Here is a 17,971-nt window from a genome sequence, read left to right as displayed (position 1 = left end):
ATTGTTGGGTTTCTGTGGTAGGTTAGTAGCTGCAAGGACAGAGGACACTGTGAAGATACCCTGTGCAGTATGATGGTGTCCCAGAAGTTCCTGATTAAACCATTCTAAGGCTCAATGACAGAGTGCTTCAGGGAGGACAAAAGAAAAATAGTTTACGAATCATCCACGTTCAGTGGGACAGATGTCTTGATTTGGGAGCAACATGATTTGAAATCAAACCCTGAAGTGTGAGATATCAGAAGTCTGGTATATCACTTATGAAGAACCAGTTAAAGAGCAGTTGCTTTTCACCCTTGCTGACCTCTGAAAATAATTGGTCCATGCCACATTACAGTACAGCACTGTGCCACAGATCCTGGGAGTCTAGATACAAAGGACTGAGCTAGAAGTTCTGCTGAGATTTGAAAGTGTAACTAAGAACAATGTAAAAAGTGCTGTCACTTTGCTGCAAGAGTGATGTAAGGCTGTGGTTTGTCCTAGAAGCAGGAAGGAAGCAATCAGCACAGATTGAAACAGTGCATGCTGTCAACAGGGTGGTGCCAAGTAGCCTCTATCCAAACACAGAACAAAGCCAATAGGAAGAAGCATAAGGCTGCAGGTGCTCTGAACAGTGAGCACAAAGCCAGAAGTGCTTTGGTTAATATTAAAAATTGAACAGAAAAAATGCAGACAGAAGAGTGAGTGTGGTTGGACATCACAGCATCTTCCCCCAGCTCTGCTTCTCGGTTGCTTCAGGCAGACGACACACTATTGCTATACACAGTTTTAAATGGATTTATCAGTGCACTGCATTCTTACTTTTTGTGACTTGTTTATGTCATGGCTGAAAGTGAGGATGTCAGCATTTAACCAGATGAGACTTAGAAATTATGTGACTAGAAATATCCAGAACACTTGAGCATGCCATAAAAGAGATGTGACTGGAAGCGAGCTGAGAGTTTATTTCTCCACATAATAGCCAGTGATTAATAATTCCAAATTTACGATTAACTGCATCACAAAAGGATGGACAAGTACCTGCGGAAGATTGCTGAAGTCCCCGATGAAACTCTAGTTCACTTATTTGGGCCCAGTTTGTAGAAAGGCAGTAATCTATTCATCCCTCAGTAAGACGTGTGAAGTCCTGTGTTCAGTGTTTCACTGGACTGAGAATCTGTTGTGTTCAAATTCCAGATAAAGCAATGTGTTTGGCTTTCTGGTGTGCATTAGGGGATGGGGTTGGCTTCTTAACTGCAACCGAGCCTAGGAGCTGGGAACTAAGTTAGGCTTTTTTCAACTGTTTGATGTCATTGCTCATAAATGCTCTGCAAAGCACCGCAGGTCTTAGTGACACCAGGGAGGTGCCATTTCTTTTTTATTTCAGTTATAACTGAATTAACCTAAATGGCAATTTGGCATATAGTGTGTGGAGTGGGATGGGATCCAGCCCATCAGGTGTTGCACTGTATGTGCATGTTTGACAAGAGTAAAACCCGAAGCAAATAAGATCTCACTTGAATAACCTATAAAGCACAACTTTTCCAGCTACAAATTTTCTTAATGGCAGTAGAGTTGAGAGCTCAAGGGACCATCTTAAACTCACTTGTGGAAGTATCTCAGTGTACCTTCATGTAAGTCACCAGATTTAGATGGAAACTTTGCAGAAGATAATGGCTCATGTATGTTACTTACCTCTTTCTTTTAAGTCTTGGTTTGATGACAGTTCAGACATCCTAATCCTGTCAGGGATATAAACATCCTTTTGCCAATATAATCAGTTAACAGAACTCTATCTTATTTGAGGACAAGAATATAGTAAATAATAACAAACAAGAACTTAGAATTGTATCAGTTTATGCTGATGTTCCTCCACAGCGCAATGGCATTTGTCACAGTGTTAACTTTATCCAGCAGGGTAAATTAAAACAGTAAGGGAAACCATAATTAAGTGCCTTTTTATTGTGATCATGGAAACTTTGGAAGGAGCTAGAGGAAAGTAGAAGCCATGTCTACACTGCAAACATTTGACCATCTAGATTTCCAAGCTTTTGTTGACGTCAGGTGTCAGCAGAAGCCCTTAGTCCAGTGCAGTTCAATTGCCAGAATGTCTTATTGGTAGAATGCACTTTGAGTGGTGAGAGCTGGGATACAGAGCTTCAACAAAACCACAGTTTCAGTGGCAGAAACTGCAGGAGCACCAGTGATGTTGGTGGCTTCACTGCCAAATGGTCACAATGTGGGCTGCAGGGTCTTCTTTACTCACAAGACCTTTCCTGGCTGGAGGAGGTGCTAATGGGAATTTGTTTGCATATAAGCTGCGAACAGCTGGATGGTGTTCTAATAGAAAAACCTCAACAACTAACCTCAACCTCTAACCAATTCTTCCCTTCTATTTTGCTTTGTTTCTCCTGCAGGGCTTGTGAAGTTGGGGGTTCACTGTGTCACGTGTCAGAAGGTCGCGATAAAAATTGTCAACAGAGAGAAGCTCAGTGAGTCGGTGCTAATGAAGGTAATTTTCTAATGGAAGATTTAAAAAAAGAGATAAAGTTCCTGGCTCCGTGTCTTCTGTTCCATGCAAAATTAATATCTTTAATTATGTATAACAAACATCCCTGTCAGTACTAGGATTATGTGGAGCATAATAACAATAATTTAGTTATGGGGAAGGCAAGGGCAGCTGAAATGAAATGGGAGAATGCCTGTGCTTTGTGCACAAAATAAATGGTCAGCTGCAGAGTCACTGCTTCTCTGCTGGGGCCAGTGTGTGTGGGGCACCTGGCTTTCACCACTACAACAGTGTCATTGTGGTATATTGCAGGCTGAGGTGTACAAATGTCAGTATGAAGAGATTCAACAGAGGCTGGTGGATCTGTTACTTGAATACTCCTATTTCTTGCTCTGCTGCATGGGTTCTTTATGATCTGATGTGCCAAGGTCCACTGCTTAAAGCTGTTGTAATTTAGTTTACAATCCACAGAGCTGTGCCATTGGGAACCATCAAAGAGTTTGTCCCCATGGCCCCAATGACTGTTAGTGTTCAGAAGAGCTTAGTTTGTTTTTTACATAGCCTTGTGATTCTCCTCACATGAATGTCATTGATTGATCTTGGAGACCTAAAAATAAAATAAATATATGCATAGCAGTTTATTCATGTGATTTGGTGACTAGAGAGGCTAAATTCAGCTTGATGGGAGGGAACACAAATGCACTGCAATCAACAGAATTCCATCACACTGTCACCTGCAAATTACGCTAACAGGTTTGCATGCAGTGTTGAGCACTTTATTGAGGTGACTTCCCTATATAAGCACACAGAGCTTCCCTATATGTCTTTACACTCCTGTTTCCTGTATGGACTTCTGTCAGCTGTTTCCCAGCACAAGTAAGTATAGCAAGATTATTCAGAGAAGAAAGAAAATGGAGTGTAAGCTAATACACAGTCAGTGGATGTTACACAAAAAATGTAAGTTTATATTTTTTTCAGACAAGGATTCTGAAAGTTTACACTCCATTGTAACATGTTCAGACTTTAAATTTCTGGAATTTCATTGCTGTGTTCCCTCTCCTGAAGTACCATGGATTCAAACAGACTTCTAATATAGACCAAAAGTTAGGAAGTGAAATACGTAAGAAAACTGTGTGTAAATGGTAAAATCTGAATGGGACACTAAGCACTGAATATTTCCAGAGCAAAATAATAGGAATATTTTTAAAAAACATGAGCATTTTGTCTAGTGAGAGACAGTGTCTGGTATTTATATAAAACACTTTATTTACCTCACTGAATTCAGAGTAGGAGGCAAATCACTTAGCATAGCAAAGCAATCTCTCTGCTTTAGCTGTGTTGCATTACCTTGGTTGTATTATGAAATCTGAGTAGTGAAATGGTGTGTTAGGCTCTTGTTTACACAGCCACATGCTGGAGCATGCCATATTTTCTGTAAGATTGTACAGCATCTTTCTCAGGAGGAAATTACACATTGTACCGTGGTTCTCATTTTCAGACCCTTCTTGGTGAGATTTTCTCTTTCAAGGATTCTGTTCTCTGTGCTCAGGAGGTTGGAACAACAGATGGGATTGAAGTGGTTTGCCCAGTTCTTACATAAATTCAGTAACCAGATGTCTTTTCAGGAATGCCCTGTGTCTGGTGGTCACAGACAGGGCCTGAGACTTCTAAGTGAATTTAGAATTGACTATACTGTTAGCCAGTTTAATCCTGTCTGGCTGGAGGGGAAAAGTCCTTGCAGCTTTTGGCAATCCCAGCGTGACCATTGTGAAGCATCCAGCTGACAGCTTGTTGTGTGGAGCCGGCAGCCACAGGGAGATAGCCAACAGTGAGGCCAAGTCTCCGTGGTGTGGTGGCATTCCTACTTTGCAAGTCTTCACACTAGCTTGTCAGTTCCAGTGACTTTCTTTGCCAGTGGGCCGTACAGAGCAGGCCATGCAGAGCCACCCCCAGAGCCAAATGATTCAAGACCACAGCTACTCTTCCAAGCCAGGCCCAGATTGATGGATTTTGCTTTAATCCATCCTTGGACAGAAAAGCTGGATCTGACAAACATGCACACCTGCCACATGAAGCTGTAACAGTGCAGTGCTGTGGCCATTTATCCTAGAGCATAAGGAAAAAGTCTGCTCACAGTCCTTTCAACATCTAAAGTGACAGCCACAAGCATATACAACAGGCTGCTTTCTATGTCATCATTATTCTGTTCTCACTTGCTTCTTGTAGCCTTCATTTCTCCAGTGTTTTTGCAGTGTTTTATTCTGTATGTTCAGGGAACTGTCCCTTCTCTCTGCAGCTGCTCTTCATCTGAGCTGTGCAGAATTGAGAGGCATTTGGTAAAGTGCTTTCTAATCATAACGTTGTAGTATCGATATTTCTGGAGAGAAGAATTTGGAATTGAAGCAGCTGGTGTCAATTAGCAGAACTGCTGCTATGGAGATGAAACATGGGCAGGCACGATGCAGCACAGGCTGCAGTAAATGTATCATCCAAGCGCTCGCTGCCCTGTCAAAGGATGGGGCTGCTCAGTGCACACGCAGCCTTTCGCTTTGTCATGCCCTGCCTTGCTAAACACAGGCTGGGGAGCAGTGTTCCTTTTCCAGCTCCAGCTTGGGCCTGTCTGGGATCCTGGCTTTGGGGCAAAGCTACATACGTAGTTTCACAGTTGAGGGAAAAAGGTTGTCTGTTCTTGCTCCTGCCTTCACACAATTGGTAAAAGCTTCACTGGGTTTCTTCAGCAGCACTGTGGAAACCCTCACTGACGTGGTGACCTGTGTCCCACTGTACTTCTAGCTTGCTCTAGCACAAAGTGGCAGGAAAGATTTCAGAAAGCAGTGTGCTGCAGGGAGTGTCTTGAGATTGAAATATGGTTCATTAATTTCTCTGAATTACATCTGGATCACTGACTGGGAAATTAGGCCCAGAATACAAGAGTTGTCTGTAAAGCAATAAGGTTTCCTGAGTAGGCAGGTTCACTACTGATGGTTGCATTTTCAGTACCAGTACAAGCATTTGGAGTTTATAACTTCAGAATATAAAGGTTAAAGCAAATCTTTCCTCCGATGTGGCAAAATCTCATTTGGAAACATTGAGGTGTCTCATGGGATATGCTCAGAAGAGTCCTTTCTCCCCTTTACTGCCCACCAATTCTCTTCCACTCCCGCCTTCCAAAGAATAAACAACAACAAAAAACCTACTCTTTGGCGACCCATCAGACAAAATACTGTTTGGACAGACAGTGGTAGTAGAAACAATGGGAGCATAAAAGGTGAAGAGTGAGAAGGGGACAGCTGGCTTTGGTCTAATTACTTGAACACGCAGGCATCCTCAGAAAGCCACAGATGTCCCAGACCTGATGACTGGAGCCCAGAGCTCCATATGTGTGCTTTGTGTCCCTGTGCCTTTTGTTTCTTCTGAGTTCTCCTGTGCTGACCTTGAAGCAAGGCAGATTATTTCCAGGGCAGGGGATGGGAAGAAAAGCAGTCCCACTGCTGTGGAGCTCAGTTGTAACACGGGTGGTGGGTTTTGGGGAGGCTGTCAGTTGTTTTGGTGTCTTGCAGGCTAATGAGCTCTGCTTCCAAAAAATTCTGCACACAATTCTCTGTGTTCTTAACATGGGAATGTCTTGCAAAATCACTATTGGAGATCTCTGATTGACTGAAATAATTGAGTGGAAGGATAGTAGGAGAATAGAGCATCAGTTCCTCTTGGAACTGACAGGATAACTTAGGGAAGCATACTTGTAAATAACCACTGCTTTGCATGGTCTGTTCATCATCTCTTCCTTCTTCCTGAGCTTCTGCTTCAGTAAATATTTATATCTCTGCTACCTTATCCTACTTTAAAGTCTTTCCTTCCTTCTCCATTTTCTTTCAGTTGTTCTTTTGTCTCTTTTTAACCCATTCATTCTTCATTCCCCTCCATTCTCTGACTTCTTTTTTTCTGTTTTTCCCTCTTTTGCTACAGAAAGTCATGTAATAACTGTCACTTTTTGTTGCAAAAACTGCTGAAATGCAGTGTGTCTGGTTAAGATGCCTGTTTTTCAAGGAAAAAAGCTTAGAAATTGGGCACAATTTAGAAAGTATCTGAGAAAGTAAACAGAGATCATGTTTTATTAGACTCACGGGACTTAGTTTATTAAAGAGAAGACTAAGACATCTTAATCATAGTCTGTAAATACTGATAAGGAGGATAGGCATGTGATAACAGAGGATATTACAGTCTTGGGTACAAAAAGCTGATTGGAAACTAATAGTTGTAAGCTGTAGGTAGATTACATGTAGAAATACTAGACCTGTTTGACCACTGGATTAAGTTACTAACTGGAACAAGCCACTCAATGCTCTAGTGAGTTTTTCTCCTGAAAGACAGTTAAACTTAAACTGCAGTGTGTTTTTCTGAAAACCGAGATCCTAGTTCAACTTCAGATGCTGGAGTTGAAGCAGGAAGTAGTTGGTTTCCTGATCCATGCTATGCATTAGCTCTGATTAGATCAATGCAACAGCTTCTCTGGCCTGAAAATCCATGGAGCTGTGAATTTCAATCACACACTTGAAATCTGTGAAAAGTCACATCTCTCTCTCTGTGGCATAAAGAGATGCACTTGTGCAAGGTGTCTGTAGAAGCAGAAATTTAGGCTCCCCCAAGCGAATTTAAAGAAGGCAGTACTTAAGAACAGCATCTTCTACTTGGAATACCTTATTTTCAGACTTTTAAAAGAACAGACTGTGATATTGGGTGACCGAGCTGTCCTCAGCTGCTGACTGCAGGCTGGTCTGCAAAAATCATTACCAGACTATCAGAACTGAGTCAGGGAGAAACTAAATCTGAGGCAGAAGTGGACTGAAGTTGGTTCAAGTTCAGCTTTGATCATAACAAGGGCAGTTTCCCTGACACTAACAAAGGCAAACTCACCAACACCAAACCTCAGTTCCACTAAATCAATATTTTTTCTAATGTATTCAGTAGTGGCCTAATTGTTTTCCAGCTGCAGTATTTAGGAGTTTTGCTATTGACTGCAGTGGAAATGGCGTTAAGCTGCTGCTGAATCACACTGAGTACCTCTATCATTGTGTACAAATGAGCAAAGAGACAAGGCCATGGGATATCCTCAGTGAAATGCATTTAAAATAATCTAGGATACTGGCACACAAGATTTTGAAGGTGGCTGTAATAAAAATAGCAAACAGGAGGGAAATAATTTCCATTTATTAAACAGAAATACCAAGAAAAATGTTTTAAAGCATTTATCAAACTTTCCAGGACTCCCTGATTAAGAAGCACTGTGCTAACTTGCTGACACTCATCTATTATTCTTCTGATTGGCTGGCATATTGCTGTGAGAAGAAAATAACCCAGAGGACCTTGTACTCATGGCAAAAAAAAAAAAAAAAAAAAGATGAAAGGATAAAGGAAATTAAATTTCCCCAAAGCATGTACATGCTCATATTTTTACTAGCTGTTGAACATGTGTATATTCACACTTACACACTCTCATCCTCATTGTGGTTTATCTTTAACCTGGAACATTACCACATGCTTGTGAGCTTTTAGCCCTGGAAGAGAGCAGATTAGAAGTGTGTGTGTGTGTGTGTGTGTGTGTAACATGCATAGGCACTGAACAAACTGCAGGGTGATTGGCACCCTACCTCAAAGACCAGGAGTGCACAAACACATGCTTAGCCCCTGCCTCTGTAGCCCTGTTCATATTCTAGTGGCAACCCAGTTAGCACAGCGCAGCATCCTGTCTGCAAGTCTCTCTTATAAGTTCAATGAGATAAAAAAGCACCTTGCAATATGAAAAATACAGGCAAAATAAAAGGGGCACTTTTTTTTCCCCTGGCTCCCTTCTGCTAGAGGGAGTTTGGGATTAGGGATCTGTTACTGAATGCATAATGCAGTGTTTTGTTTTAAGCTGGAGCTGGTGGGGAGTATTGAAAGCCTGTTCACTTGTCATTTGTTTGAGCAGTTAAAGAAGCTGGGTAATTGTATTTTCCTTCAGAGAATGACTCTCTGCCTCCCCTTTCCACCACACCCACAAGGAACACAGTTTGAGGTATTCTTAAAGAAGGAAATTAAACAGGAATCACGAACACATGATGTACTTGTCAGAGGAACAAACCTGTCAAGTGTGCATGGTGCTTTTTGCTTTCTAAAGTTAGTATGATCAGAGGAGGCATTTGGGCACGCTATTAAAATAATTGGCCTTTTTTTTCCACCCTGCTTTTGGTCTCTATTACTGGTCTGGCTCAAACCTCTATTGTGCCCAACATGTTCTACCCATGGCCTTTTGTGTGCAAACACAGACAGTCTACCATCCTCGTGCTGGCTTGGTCATACAGCAATAAATGTCCCTCATGAGCCCAGACTGGAGCTAGCTGAAGTCAAGGAGTGCTTTTTCCATTCATTTCACTTGATCCTAACCACAATGCCTAGATGGGAAGTAACTGCTCCTGGAGATGAGATATCTAAATGTGCACAGCAATCCAGTCCTCATCCACCTGTGGAGCTACTGTCAGTAATTAGCCTGTAAAACCCCTTGCTGTTCAGCTTGGTCTTTAACTGTTTCTATTGTAATTGCACTGCTGATAGAAACTATATATGCAAATCTGTGTAATGCATATGTAATACTTGGGTAAGACTTACAGCTGTTAGAATTAGACCACTTGGGGTGAGACTGACCATAGTTTAACTTTGCATTGCTTTTCCTACTGAAGTTTCTGGGAATTCTCCTCTTCCATTGCCAAAGCTTCGTTTTATCAAAAGATGCTGATTGGCTGAAGTGTTTTCTCTGAAATAATTTCAGCTCAGTGAACTCCCCTTATATCAAAGGCTAGGTTTCTTTTGAACTCTGTATTTGTAGCAAGCTGTTGAGGAGTCCTCCTTGCTTTCTCCACAGCAGAGACTCTGAAAGTCCTGCCTGTGCAGGGACTCCCACTGCCTCTGAGCCCGACATTATCAAGCCAAGACAGGCTCCAAGATTGCACAGCTGTGGGGCAGACCCAGCATCCCCAGCTAGAGAGATAGGGGAGTGGTAGAAGACACCAGGATCCTCAGCTGTTGTGAGGCTCGAGGCTCCTTTTTTTTGGAAGGACAAGCAGTAGGAGTTACTCTGAAAGGCAAGGGGAGCCCCAGATGAAGGTGAACATCCAGGCTCAGTCTTGAAGAGATGGGGTGTGGAGTTTGAAAATTTTGAGACTGGCATCCAGAGCTGTAACCCCTGGTCAGATCTTACAGGATTTTCAGAATTTTTGACTGGCTGGACACACAGTTGTTCTGGGAACCTGAAATGTCAGACTTCCCCAGCCCAGGAAGTCTCTGTAGCAGAGCCACCTGCAGCTGTGGTCTCTGTTAACTCTAGACGTGAACCGTGAGCCTGGTGAAGATCAGGTTTTGTAATCTAGAGCTGCAGGTTCTTTGGTGCAGTCAAAACTTTACTACTTTTTTGTTTTCCTGACTCACTGAAGTTTGATGAAAAATGCTAAAAAGCATTGGATGTTGATCTGACTTAAGCTAAAACCTTTTAATTGACTTCAATGAGCACTGCAGCCAGCTCTGTTCTGTGGTTAATTAATCAGTCTGAAGAGGTACAGGATGAAACCTATCCCTGTGTGCAGGGAGTAGAGAATGCCACAATAGAGTGGGTTCTGGCTGAGCCATAGGTACAGTTGGCCACATTTACAGATAGGAAATGTATTTTAGATTACGGACAAAATCACTTCCCAAATCTTTTAGCAAAAAAGGAGTTAGGGGAGCATGTTTTCTGACCTGAACTGCAGAAAGATTTGTTGGTTATACAGCTGCTTATAAAAAATAATTTTTTTTCCTCACACAGTTTCTTCCTGGACTTGAGAGCAAAGCTCAGAGTGAAACTCAGATGTGGTCAGCAGTATGAATGCAATATTGACTGAACCATTTGAAAGCCATACCTATAAGCACCAGAGCAACAGTGCAGGATTTTTTAAAATCATTCCTCACCCTACATATGAAACAGCACATACTGGAATTGAATGAGTGTGCATTGGGCCAGGAAGTATTCTATGGTTTTTTATTTGTTTTGTTTATTATATCCTGTTTTCATGATTCTGCCATGCTGCTGTTTGCTCAGTATCATTGCAAAAGTTTGTAAGCAGTTTAGGAGAAGAAAGATTCTGGGATCTCATCACTGCTCCTCAGCGTGTGCTTTGCAGGTTGATTTCACTAAGAACCAAGGGTTACTTGGCAGGTGTGGTTAGGTCGTTGTATATTTTCTTTTCTAGTGTAAACTCTTTTTTTTTTTTCTGGGTTGCAGATGAAAAGACTTCTCACTCCATTTTACATTGGTTTGCATTTCACTTTCCAGAATCTTGTCTGGATGCCTTTTACATCTTTTTTTCTTTCCTCATGGAAAGAGAACCAGTATTGCATCAGAACAGCTGTAGCAGTAATGGGACATCAATCCTTGAGTAGATTGACTGAGACCACAGTTAGTTCAGGTATTTGACCCTGCATCTACCATGTAGAATAAACACCATAAATATCAATAGACTGATCCATCCCAATTAAGTGATGTAGTCCATTCCTGTATATAGGAGGCAAAGCATTTGAGTAAAGACTTTGTTGAAAGATTATCTTAAATCTTTGCTGAAGCAACTGGGTGGTGCCTTGTACGCCAGCACTACCTTTCTGTAAGAAGCATTTCTTAGCACTGCATAGCTTATGAGTTTCCCAGCTCAAAAAACAAAAGTGTCACTTAATGGATATTTAACTGGTACAACTGACAGCCAAGGACTGGCATTGCACTGTCATTTAGAGGATACAGGCTCTTCCTGTTTGTTTTGCATGCTTCTATCCAACATGAACATTTTGCTGATCATTTGTTAAGTATAAACCAGGCCTCACTCAGTCTATTCCCTGCAGTTTGTGCTATTAAGTAGTTGGCACAAATTTAGGAAAAATCTGGGAAGGCTCAGTCCCAGTGCAATTAACTGTTAGTTCCAGAGCTGTCAGATGGAGCTCAGTGCACTGTGCTATGAGTTTGCTCTGCTGCTGTTAGAGCATGTTGATCTCTGTAGTGGTGAGTTTTTAGGTATTTGAGCATTTCCTCTTTTACCAAGTGCTATTTTTGAGCTTGCTGCCTTGCCTTCTGGCATCCTGACATGCTGTATCCACAGCTAGCATGAATTTAGTGCAGTGGTCTGTTCACGAAGAGCACTCTTGTAGCAATAAACCATTCTTTGCCTTCCCCTGCTGTGGATGCACACACCACACAGAAGAGGCTCCCGAGTTTTAGTTCAAAATGGAGTTTCATGTCCAACTCCAAGAGAATTTTCCAGGTGTGCCAATACTGAGAGAGCCCAAGCCCAGCTACCACACAGTGACAAAAATTGCAGTCATAGCACGGTTGATTTTTCTCCAATATGGGAGCAGAAATCACTGCTTTGTCAGAACACCTGGTATTCTTGAACCCTGTGGTATAATGGAACATGTTGTGCTCAGCTGCATGGCAAGGCAGCAGCAAAGGCTTTGTGTTGTGTGAGGGATAATGGAGATGTTACCTTAATTTTCTACAAACCATGGGGAAAGTGAGATTGAGTTTAATCTTGAACTTGTGCATCTGTTGCAGTCTCTCAGCATGCAGCAATTGCTCAATAACATCTCTTTTATAACATCATGCATTGCACCTGGTGGAAACAGGGACTTTTAAAAGTGGCAAGAAATTGTGGGGTGCAGGCTGGCTTTTTCAAGAATGCTCGGTGAAAATTCAATCAGGCAACCAAAATCATTGCCCTTTCTGGAAATTTGGGACTGATGCTCCAGATTATGCTAAAATTACCACATTCAAAGTCTGATTTTAGAACATTTTGGTAAGACGGGTGAATAGCTGTCAACACTCAAAAAGAATGATCTGGCCTAAAAAACAGGATCACTTGTTCCTGTTCCTGGCATATGCCACAGACACAAACATTCTTACATTGCGGCTCTCCAAGTACCTCCTCTTCTGTACATTGAGTAGGAAACTTGTGAGGAAATGTCACTGGTGTATGGTGTAACACAACAGAGTGCAGCTCTGTAGTTTTTTTCTACTTTTGGGTTTCCTGTTGGTCCAGGAGACAAACATTCTTTATCATCTGTAAGTTTCAAATGCAGGCATAGCTACAGGAATAGCATAATACATAATAGCATTATGTATAAACCTTGTTTCATCTCAAGTCTGTTCATAAGGAACTTGGGTGTGTATTTTAGCTTATTCCTCCATTTCCTAATAGATTTTTGTACCCTTCTGTACAGCTCTGTATATCAACTGTAACCAAGGCTAGAAGATATAAAATTAAGAGGAGTCACCAGAATATACAAAAACCATTATAACAAATATATCAAGAGATGGGGATTGTGTTACTAGTTTTCTTCATTGTACCTGAAGCAGATTTTCAACAGTCATGATACAAACATACAGTTGTCTTAGAAGAATTCATGATAGATTACATTTTTACAGTGTTCGGAAGTCTGGTTGCCCTGTCAGAAATCTGTCTGGATGGGTCCTTGTAAAAGACTGGAATTTACTATTGCTCTGGCGTCAAAAATCTGGTGTGCATTTCTAGATCTGTGTGTGTGTAGATGGTCCAGCAGAAAGAACTTGCTGTCAATAGATGGAAATTTCCTCCATCTGTAAAATACTGTAGCATAATGTTCTTTTTTAGAGATCTTTCTTCTTCTATTTCCTTCCTAATTCCCTGAAATAAATCCCCTCAGTCTAATGTTCTTACCTCTTTTCTTTGATGAATTTCCTCTCTTCACTCCTGCTCCCTCAGCTGTCCCTGAATTTCCTTCCTAAATCCCTTCTGTCCTTTGCTAACCTCCTGTTGCCCCTCACCGTCCACTGCAGCGCTTCCAAAGCAGAAAGGAAAGACACACAGAGTAAGAGAATACTTATTATCCTCTAGGTATTATGGATTCATTTTATCCTCATTTCCACCTCTTAAATCAATCCCTGATTTATCAAATTCAGAAAATAAAAACATTTACTTAAGAACAAATGGGTAAGGTCATTGGACACAGGGTAGAGTGGCACACAGCTGTTCTCACAGTCATCTGGGGTTGTGTTTTCACTTCCTTTTCCTCTAGGGGTGTAAGCTGTGTCTTTAGCAGACACAGAGAAACTTAGACTAGGAAGTAGTCTTGTGGAGATACCTAAGAGTACCAATCCTCTTCTGGGCAGCAGTGCAGTCAGACTGGAGATTTGGTTGCTCTGTAGTACCAGAATATCCCCAATAAAACAGACAAGGTACCTACCTGGGCCCTGCTCAGTAGACTAGCAGAATAAAAGGATGTATTTCACAGGGACTGACATGGAAATCTGGCAGCTGGTAGAAACAGATCTAAATACTGCCTATAACAGTAAAAAAACCCCTCAGAGATCTGTTAACATCAAAGCCTTAATTTCTGAAGAGAGATGGTGCCCTTGCCTTCCTGCATGGCTGTGCAAGGCTGATAGTGGTGAGAACGCTTTTAGGAAGAAGCACCAGTTACCAGTGCCCGAGGGCGTGGTGGTACCTGCTTGGTGCTGGGCAGCAGCCCCTTGCTGCTAGTGCACTGAGAGGGCGTGGATTTCATTTGCCATCCTGCTACCTGGCCTGGTTTTTTGGCAGACACCAATGATTTTGTGTTTGTCTGCATTTGTTGGGCTGCAGACACATCTCAATACAAATTGAGCCAGGGTTCAGACTCCCAAATGTCACGTCTGGGGCTGATGACATACTGCCTCAGGAAGAGAGGAGATATTAAGGATGAAGAAATCTAAGACAGACAGATTGTTAGAGTGTGCAGGAGTGAAATATTGGACAAATGTGCAGAATCATAGAAACAAGGGTAGGAAGAGACCTCTGAGGGTTTGTGTAGTCCATCCTCCCACTCAAACAAGGACTGCTGTTGCCATGGGTCAGCTATAGCTTTGTCTGTCTTGGTTTTGAAAACCTTAAGGGACTGAGATTCATCAGCTTCCCTGGACAGCCTGTTTCAGTGCTGCATTACGCTCCTAGTGGTTTAATTCATCCCTAATATCTAACCTGAACCCCAGTGCAGATGTGAGGAGAGAGATATCTCTCATGATAGCTGTGGCCACCTATCATGGCTGTTGCTTTCAGTAATAAATAAACTTGTGTCACTCATCAGATAAAGACTTTGAGCAATTTTTTAAAAATCTATAGGAGTTGAAAGAAGAAATACTTTGGAGCTGTGGAGACAGTACTGAATGTTGCAACCTTGTAGTAGAAACAAATTATCACAGAAGTTAAGAGTCATGCCACAAAAATTTAGTATGAAAAGGGTCAGCAAAATCAAAACGGATGAGTAAAACTGAGAATCAACAGGCCAGGAAACAAAGAATGGGGGTCTCAACAGCTGAAAATAAACACAGCAAGAAGAGGGTTTAGGACTGGTTCAAAGGCTGCTTTACTGAGGGGACTCTGATGCTTAAGCAGCCTAAAGGAACTCGTGCCAATGATCACATTTCGTTTTTGGTTTGAATACCAACAAGAAACCAACCCCATTAGCAGGCAATGGAGGAATGCTGTCTTAGGAATGCCTGGAGACTTGAGAGGAGATCTGAGGTCTGTGAGAGGCAACACTGGAAGTAAGATCACAAGTGCACTGGACTGGAATAAAGGACATGACAACTGAGTTGTCATTTGTATCTGAGTGTTAGATACAAATCAAATTTTAGATATAGACAAGTTCTGTAAGTATAGTTTGAGGAACAACTAGCAGACCATAAATGAAATAATTAACATATTGACATACCTTCACTGCACTTCTAAAGAGGTCTTAGCTATTTCTGACTCTTTCATTTCTCACTCTCAAATTGCTGGTTCTCACAGAGGCTTGACCTCCATCGTCTATCATCCCTCCAGCTGTCCCTTTCATTACAGTTTCTATTTATCTTCCACTTGTTTTCCAGGTGCAGATCATTAGAAATGCTTGGTTTCTCTCCCCTTATTTTTACACATTTTTTGAACAGCAATAGCATTCGTACAATTCCTAATTTCTTCCTTATTGCTGTAACTGTCTGCTGCTACTGCAAATATACTTTTCTTTTCCTGTTTTGATTCTGAGTTCTCTATGTACCACTCCTTAGATTATGCCACAGACATCCTTCTTTACAGCTATAACCTGCTCTGGTAGTTCTGTATCCTCAGACCTTTAGCTGTGGGACACTAATACTCATGTATATGCCTTAGAAACTTCCGTTCGTCTTTTTTCGAAAGCTTTTTAAACTTAAACAAAGCTAGGGGTTGTGTGCATCATTAACCTGAAATAAGATGCCACAATCCTGCCATCATTGTCTAATGATCTGATACCTACTCTCTGACCTTCAATATGGCAGAATTTAACACAGCTTGATTTAAACAAAGTCCTGTAAATAGTCAGTCAGAATCACCAAGTCCTTTATTTGCATATGCAGATAAGATTTTTTAAAGTTATAATGTCTCAGCCAGGGTATATCAGCATTTTAGGCATTATTTTTATGGTCAGGACTACAAATGCCTAGACCTGCAGCACACAATGCAATAGGAGATATGGGACAGCCAAGCAGAATTAAAGAATTCAGGGTATGGCAAAAAGGTTATGTCTTGATAGATTTAATACCTATATAGATGTTTAGATAACCTATGCTTAAAGCCTGTACTTAATCCTTACAAAAATTAAGAATGTGTTTCAGGATTTTATAGGCCAGGCATGTTTCCGAGAATATGTTTCAATGAATTAGTTTTCATTATGAGATTCAGGAAGCTAATGATGTAGTAGTTGAAAGATGAGGGTTGCTCCTGCATGCATCAGAATGTATTGATGTTGGATGGGATTTTTTTAATGGATTTAGTAGACAATAAAGAACAGGTATTTATTGCCTGGTGAACAAGTGGCATATGACGTAATTCTGCTACTCATCATGGAAATAACTTCCATTAATTTTCAATCAAGACTTCTGTGGCTCAAAATGCATATAAAACATACTAGTCTAATCTCAGAGTTATCATAAAAGGATTCTAATCCTGTTGGATTCAGCAGAACTGCAGCTAATTTCTGCAGGAGTTCTTTTTATGCTGCGTCATCCCTGAGATAAAGCTCAGAGGCTCCCTGATCCTCTTGCTATGATAAATAATTTTTACTCACCCATGGGCATTTTCACTCCACCCATTTTATGCATTTTCCAAGCCATAACTTCCTTCTTCTCAAACAGATGATTTGATTTTAGTTCATTTTATTTTTAAGTGATTTCCTGGGGATGGGAGGGATTTCCATGCATGCAGAACAACTATTAAACTGAATCCTCATTATAGTAACATCAAGTGGCTGGTTTAAACTGCTGACCACCCATCTGAGTCATTATGCTAAATGTTCTTTGCTCCTGGGCACCTCCCTCTCTGTGCATGCCACAGTGATGTGAGAGGGAACACATAAGTTCCTGTGGGATCTTGACGTCTCACCCAAAGCACCAAAGGGCATGGACTGCATGGCTTTGTAAGTTAATCTCTTCCCATAGACTTGAATTTACCCGATGGGTCTGCTGGTACAGTGCAGTCACAAAAATACATAGATGAGAAAACTGGAGTAGAACTGGAATAAGTTGTAATCACTTGTTTGTAAATGTGTACATATACTTTAGAAATTGTGCCTTTGAAAAAGCAGTCTGCAGGTATCATGGACCATAAGTGGATTCCTAAAATATACTGCAGCATAAAACATACACAATGTATTATATCTGATGGTACCTACATGGCTTCAGTTCCCGGGGAGGATGTGTGGCTGTTTCGTGAAAAGCCAGCTTTGGAGGCAGCAAAGATCTCAATACTGTATCAGAGGGGCTGTTGTCCTTCAGCCATTCACAGCTTCAAACTCTAAGGTGGCGCATTTTTCCCGTTTGTGTAGTAATTTGCCTTTCATTCCTCTTTGCTGTTGCACACGCCCTGATAAGTCTAGCACTTGCTTTGGGATGTGTGCTGGCCATCTGCTACGAGGTATGTGTAAATATGTGCATACAGTGCTTTCAGCGGGGCTGCCTTGTTTCGGGTCTTGTTAAGTACAGAATCTGAAAGGACACCACACAGGTACAGACCCATCAGCTCCTGAACAGATTAGGCAACACTCTTAGTGGATTCCCAGCACTTTCAGGGAATTAGCTCCACAGAATAGGTTAGCTGAAAAGTATATTTAGTGTAAAAGTTAAGTAGGAAACCCAAGGGAAAACAGATTTTGTGGCAGCTGTTTTTCTCCCCTCGGCTGCTCTGTTTTCACTTTGCACTGTAACTCTCTCTTGCCCTCAATTAACCAGTTCTTGATACCTGCCCGACTTTGCAAAATCAACCTCTTAATCACTGACAAAGGATGAACTTTCTTGGAACAGTTCAGCCTCTGAACCTTTGGTTCTGTGTGTCTTTCTCTTCCCCTGCTTTTGCACTTACTCAGTCCTGCAATCAAACTTCTTTTAAATACCTGCAAGTTTAGTGCATT

At 41.4% G+C, this 17,971-nt stretch overlaps 1 protein-coding gene across 2 annotated transcripts in view; it reads left to right on the top strand.

The window, feature by feature from the left end:
* The window catches only part of BRSK2 (BR serine/threonine kinase 2), a gene marked incomplete at both ends in the record, with an annotated part of 307,761 nt that overhangs the window by 150,549 nt on the left and 139,241 nt on the right, over positions 1-17,971 (top strand). For both annotated transcript variants that reach the window (XM_082283910.1, XM_082283909.1), the window contains one exon: positions 2,394-2,488. In XM_082283910.1, the coding sequence (XP_082140036.1) occupies positions 2,394-2,488 (95 nt within the window). The remainder of the gene's footprint in view (positions 1-2,393; positions 2,489-17,971) is intronic.

The sequence above is a fragment of the Coloeus monedula genome (genome assembly GCF_965178545.1).
Source record: "Coloeus monedula genome assembly, chromosome: 6".
NCBI classification, from domain to species: domain Eukaryota; kingdom Metazoa; phylum Chordata; class Aves; order Passeriformes; family Corvidae; genus Coloeus; species Coloeus monedula.
The sequence above is the reverse complement of the archived record's forward strand: the minus strand, read 5'-3'. Positions and strand labels throughout refer to the sequence as shown.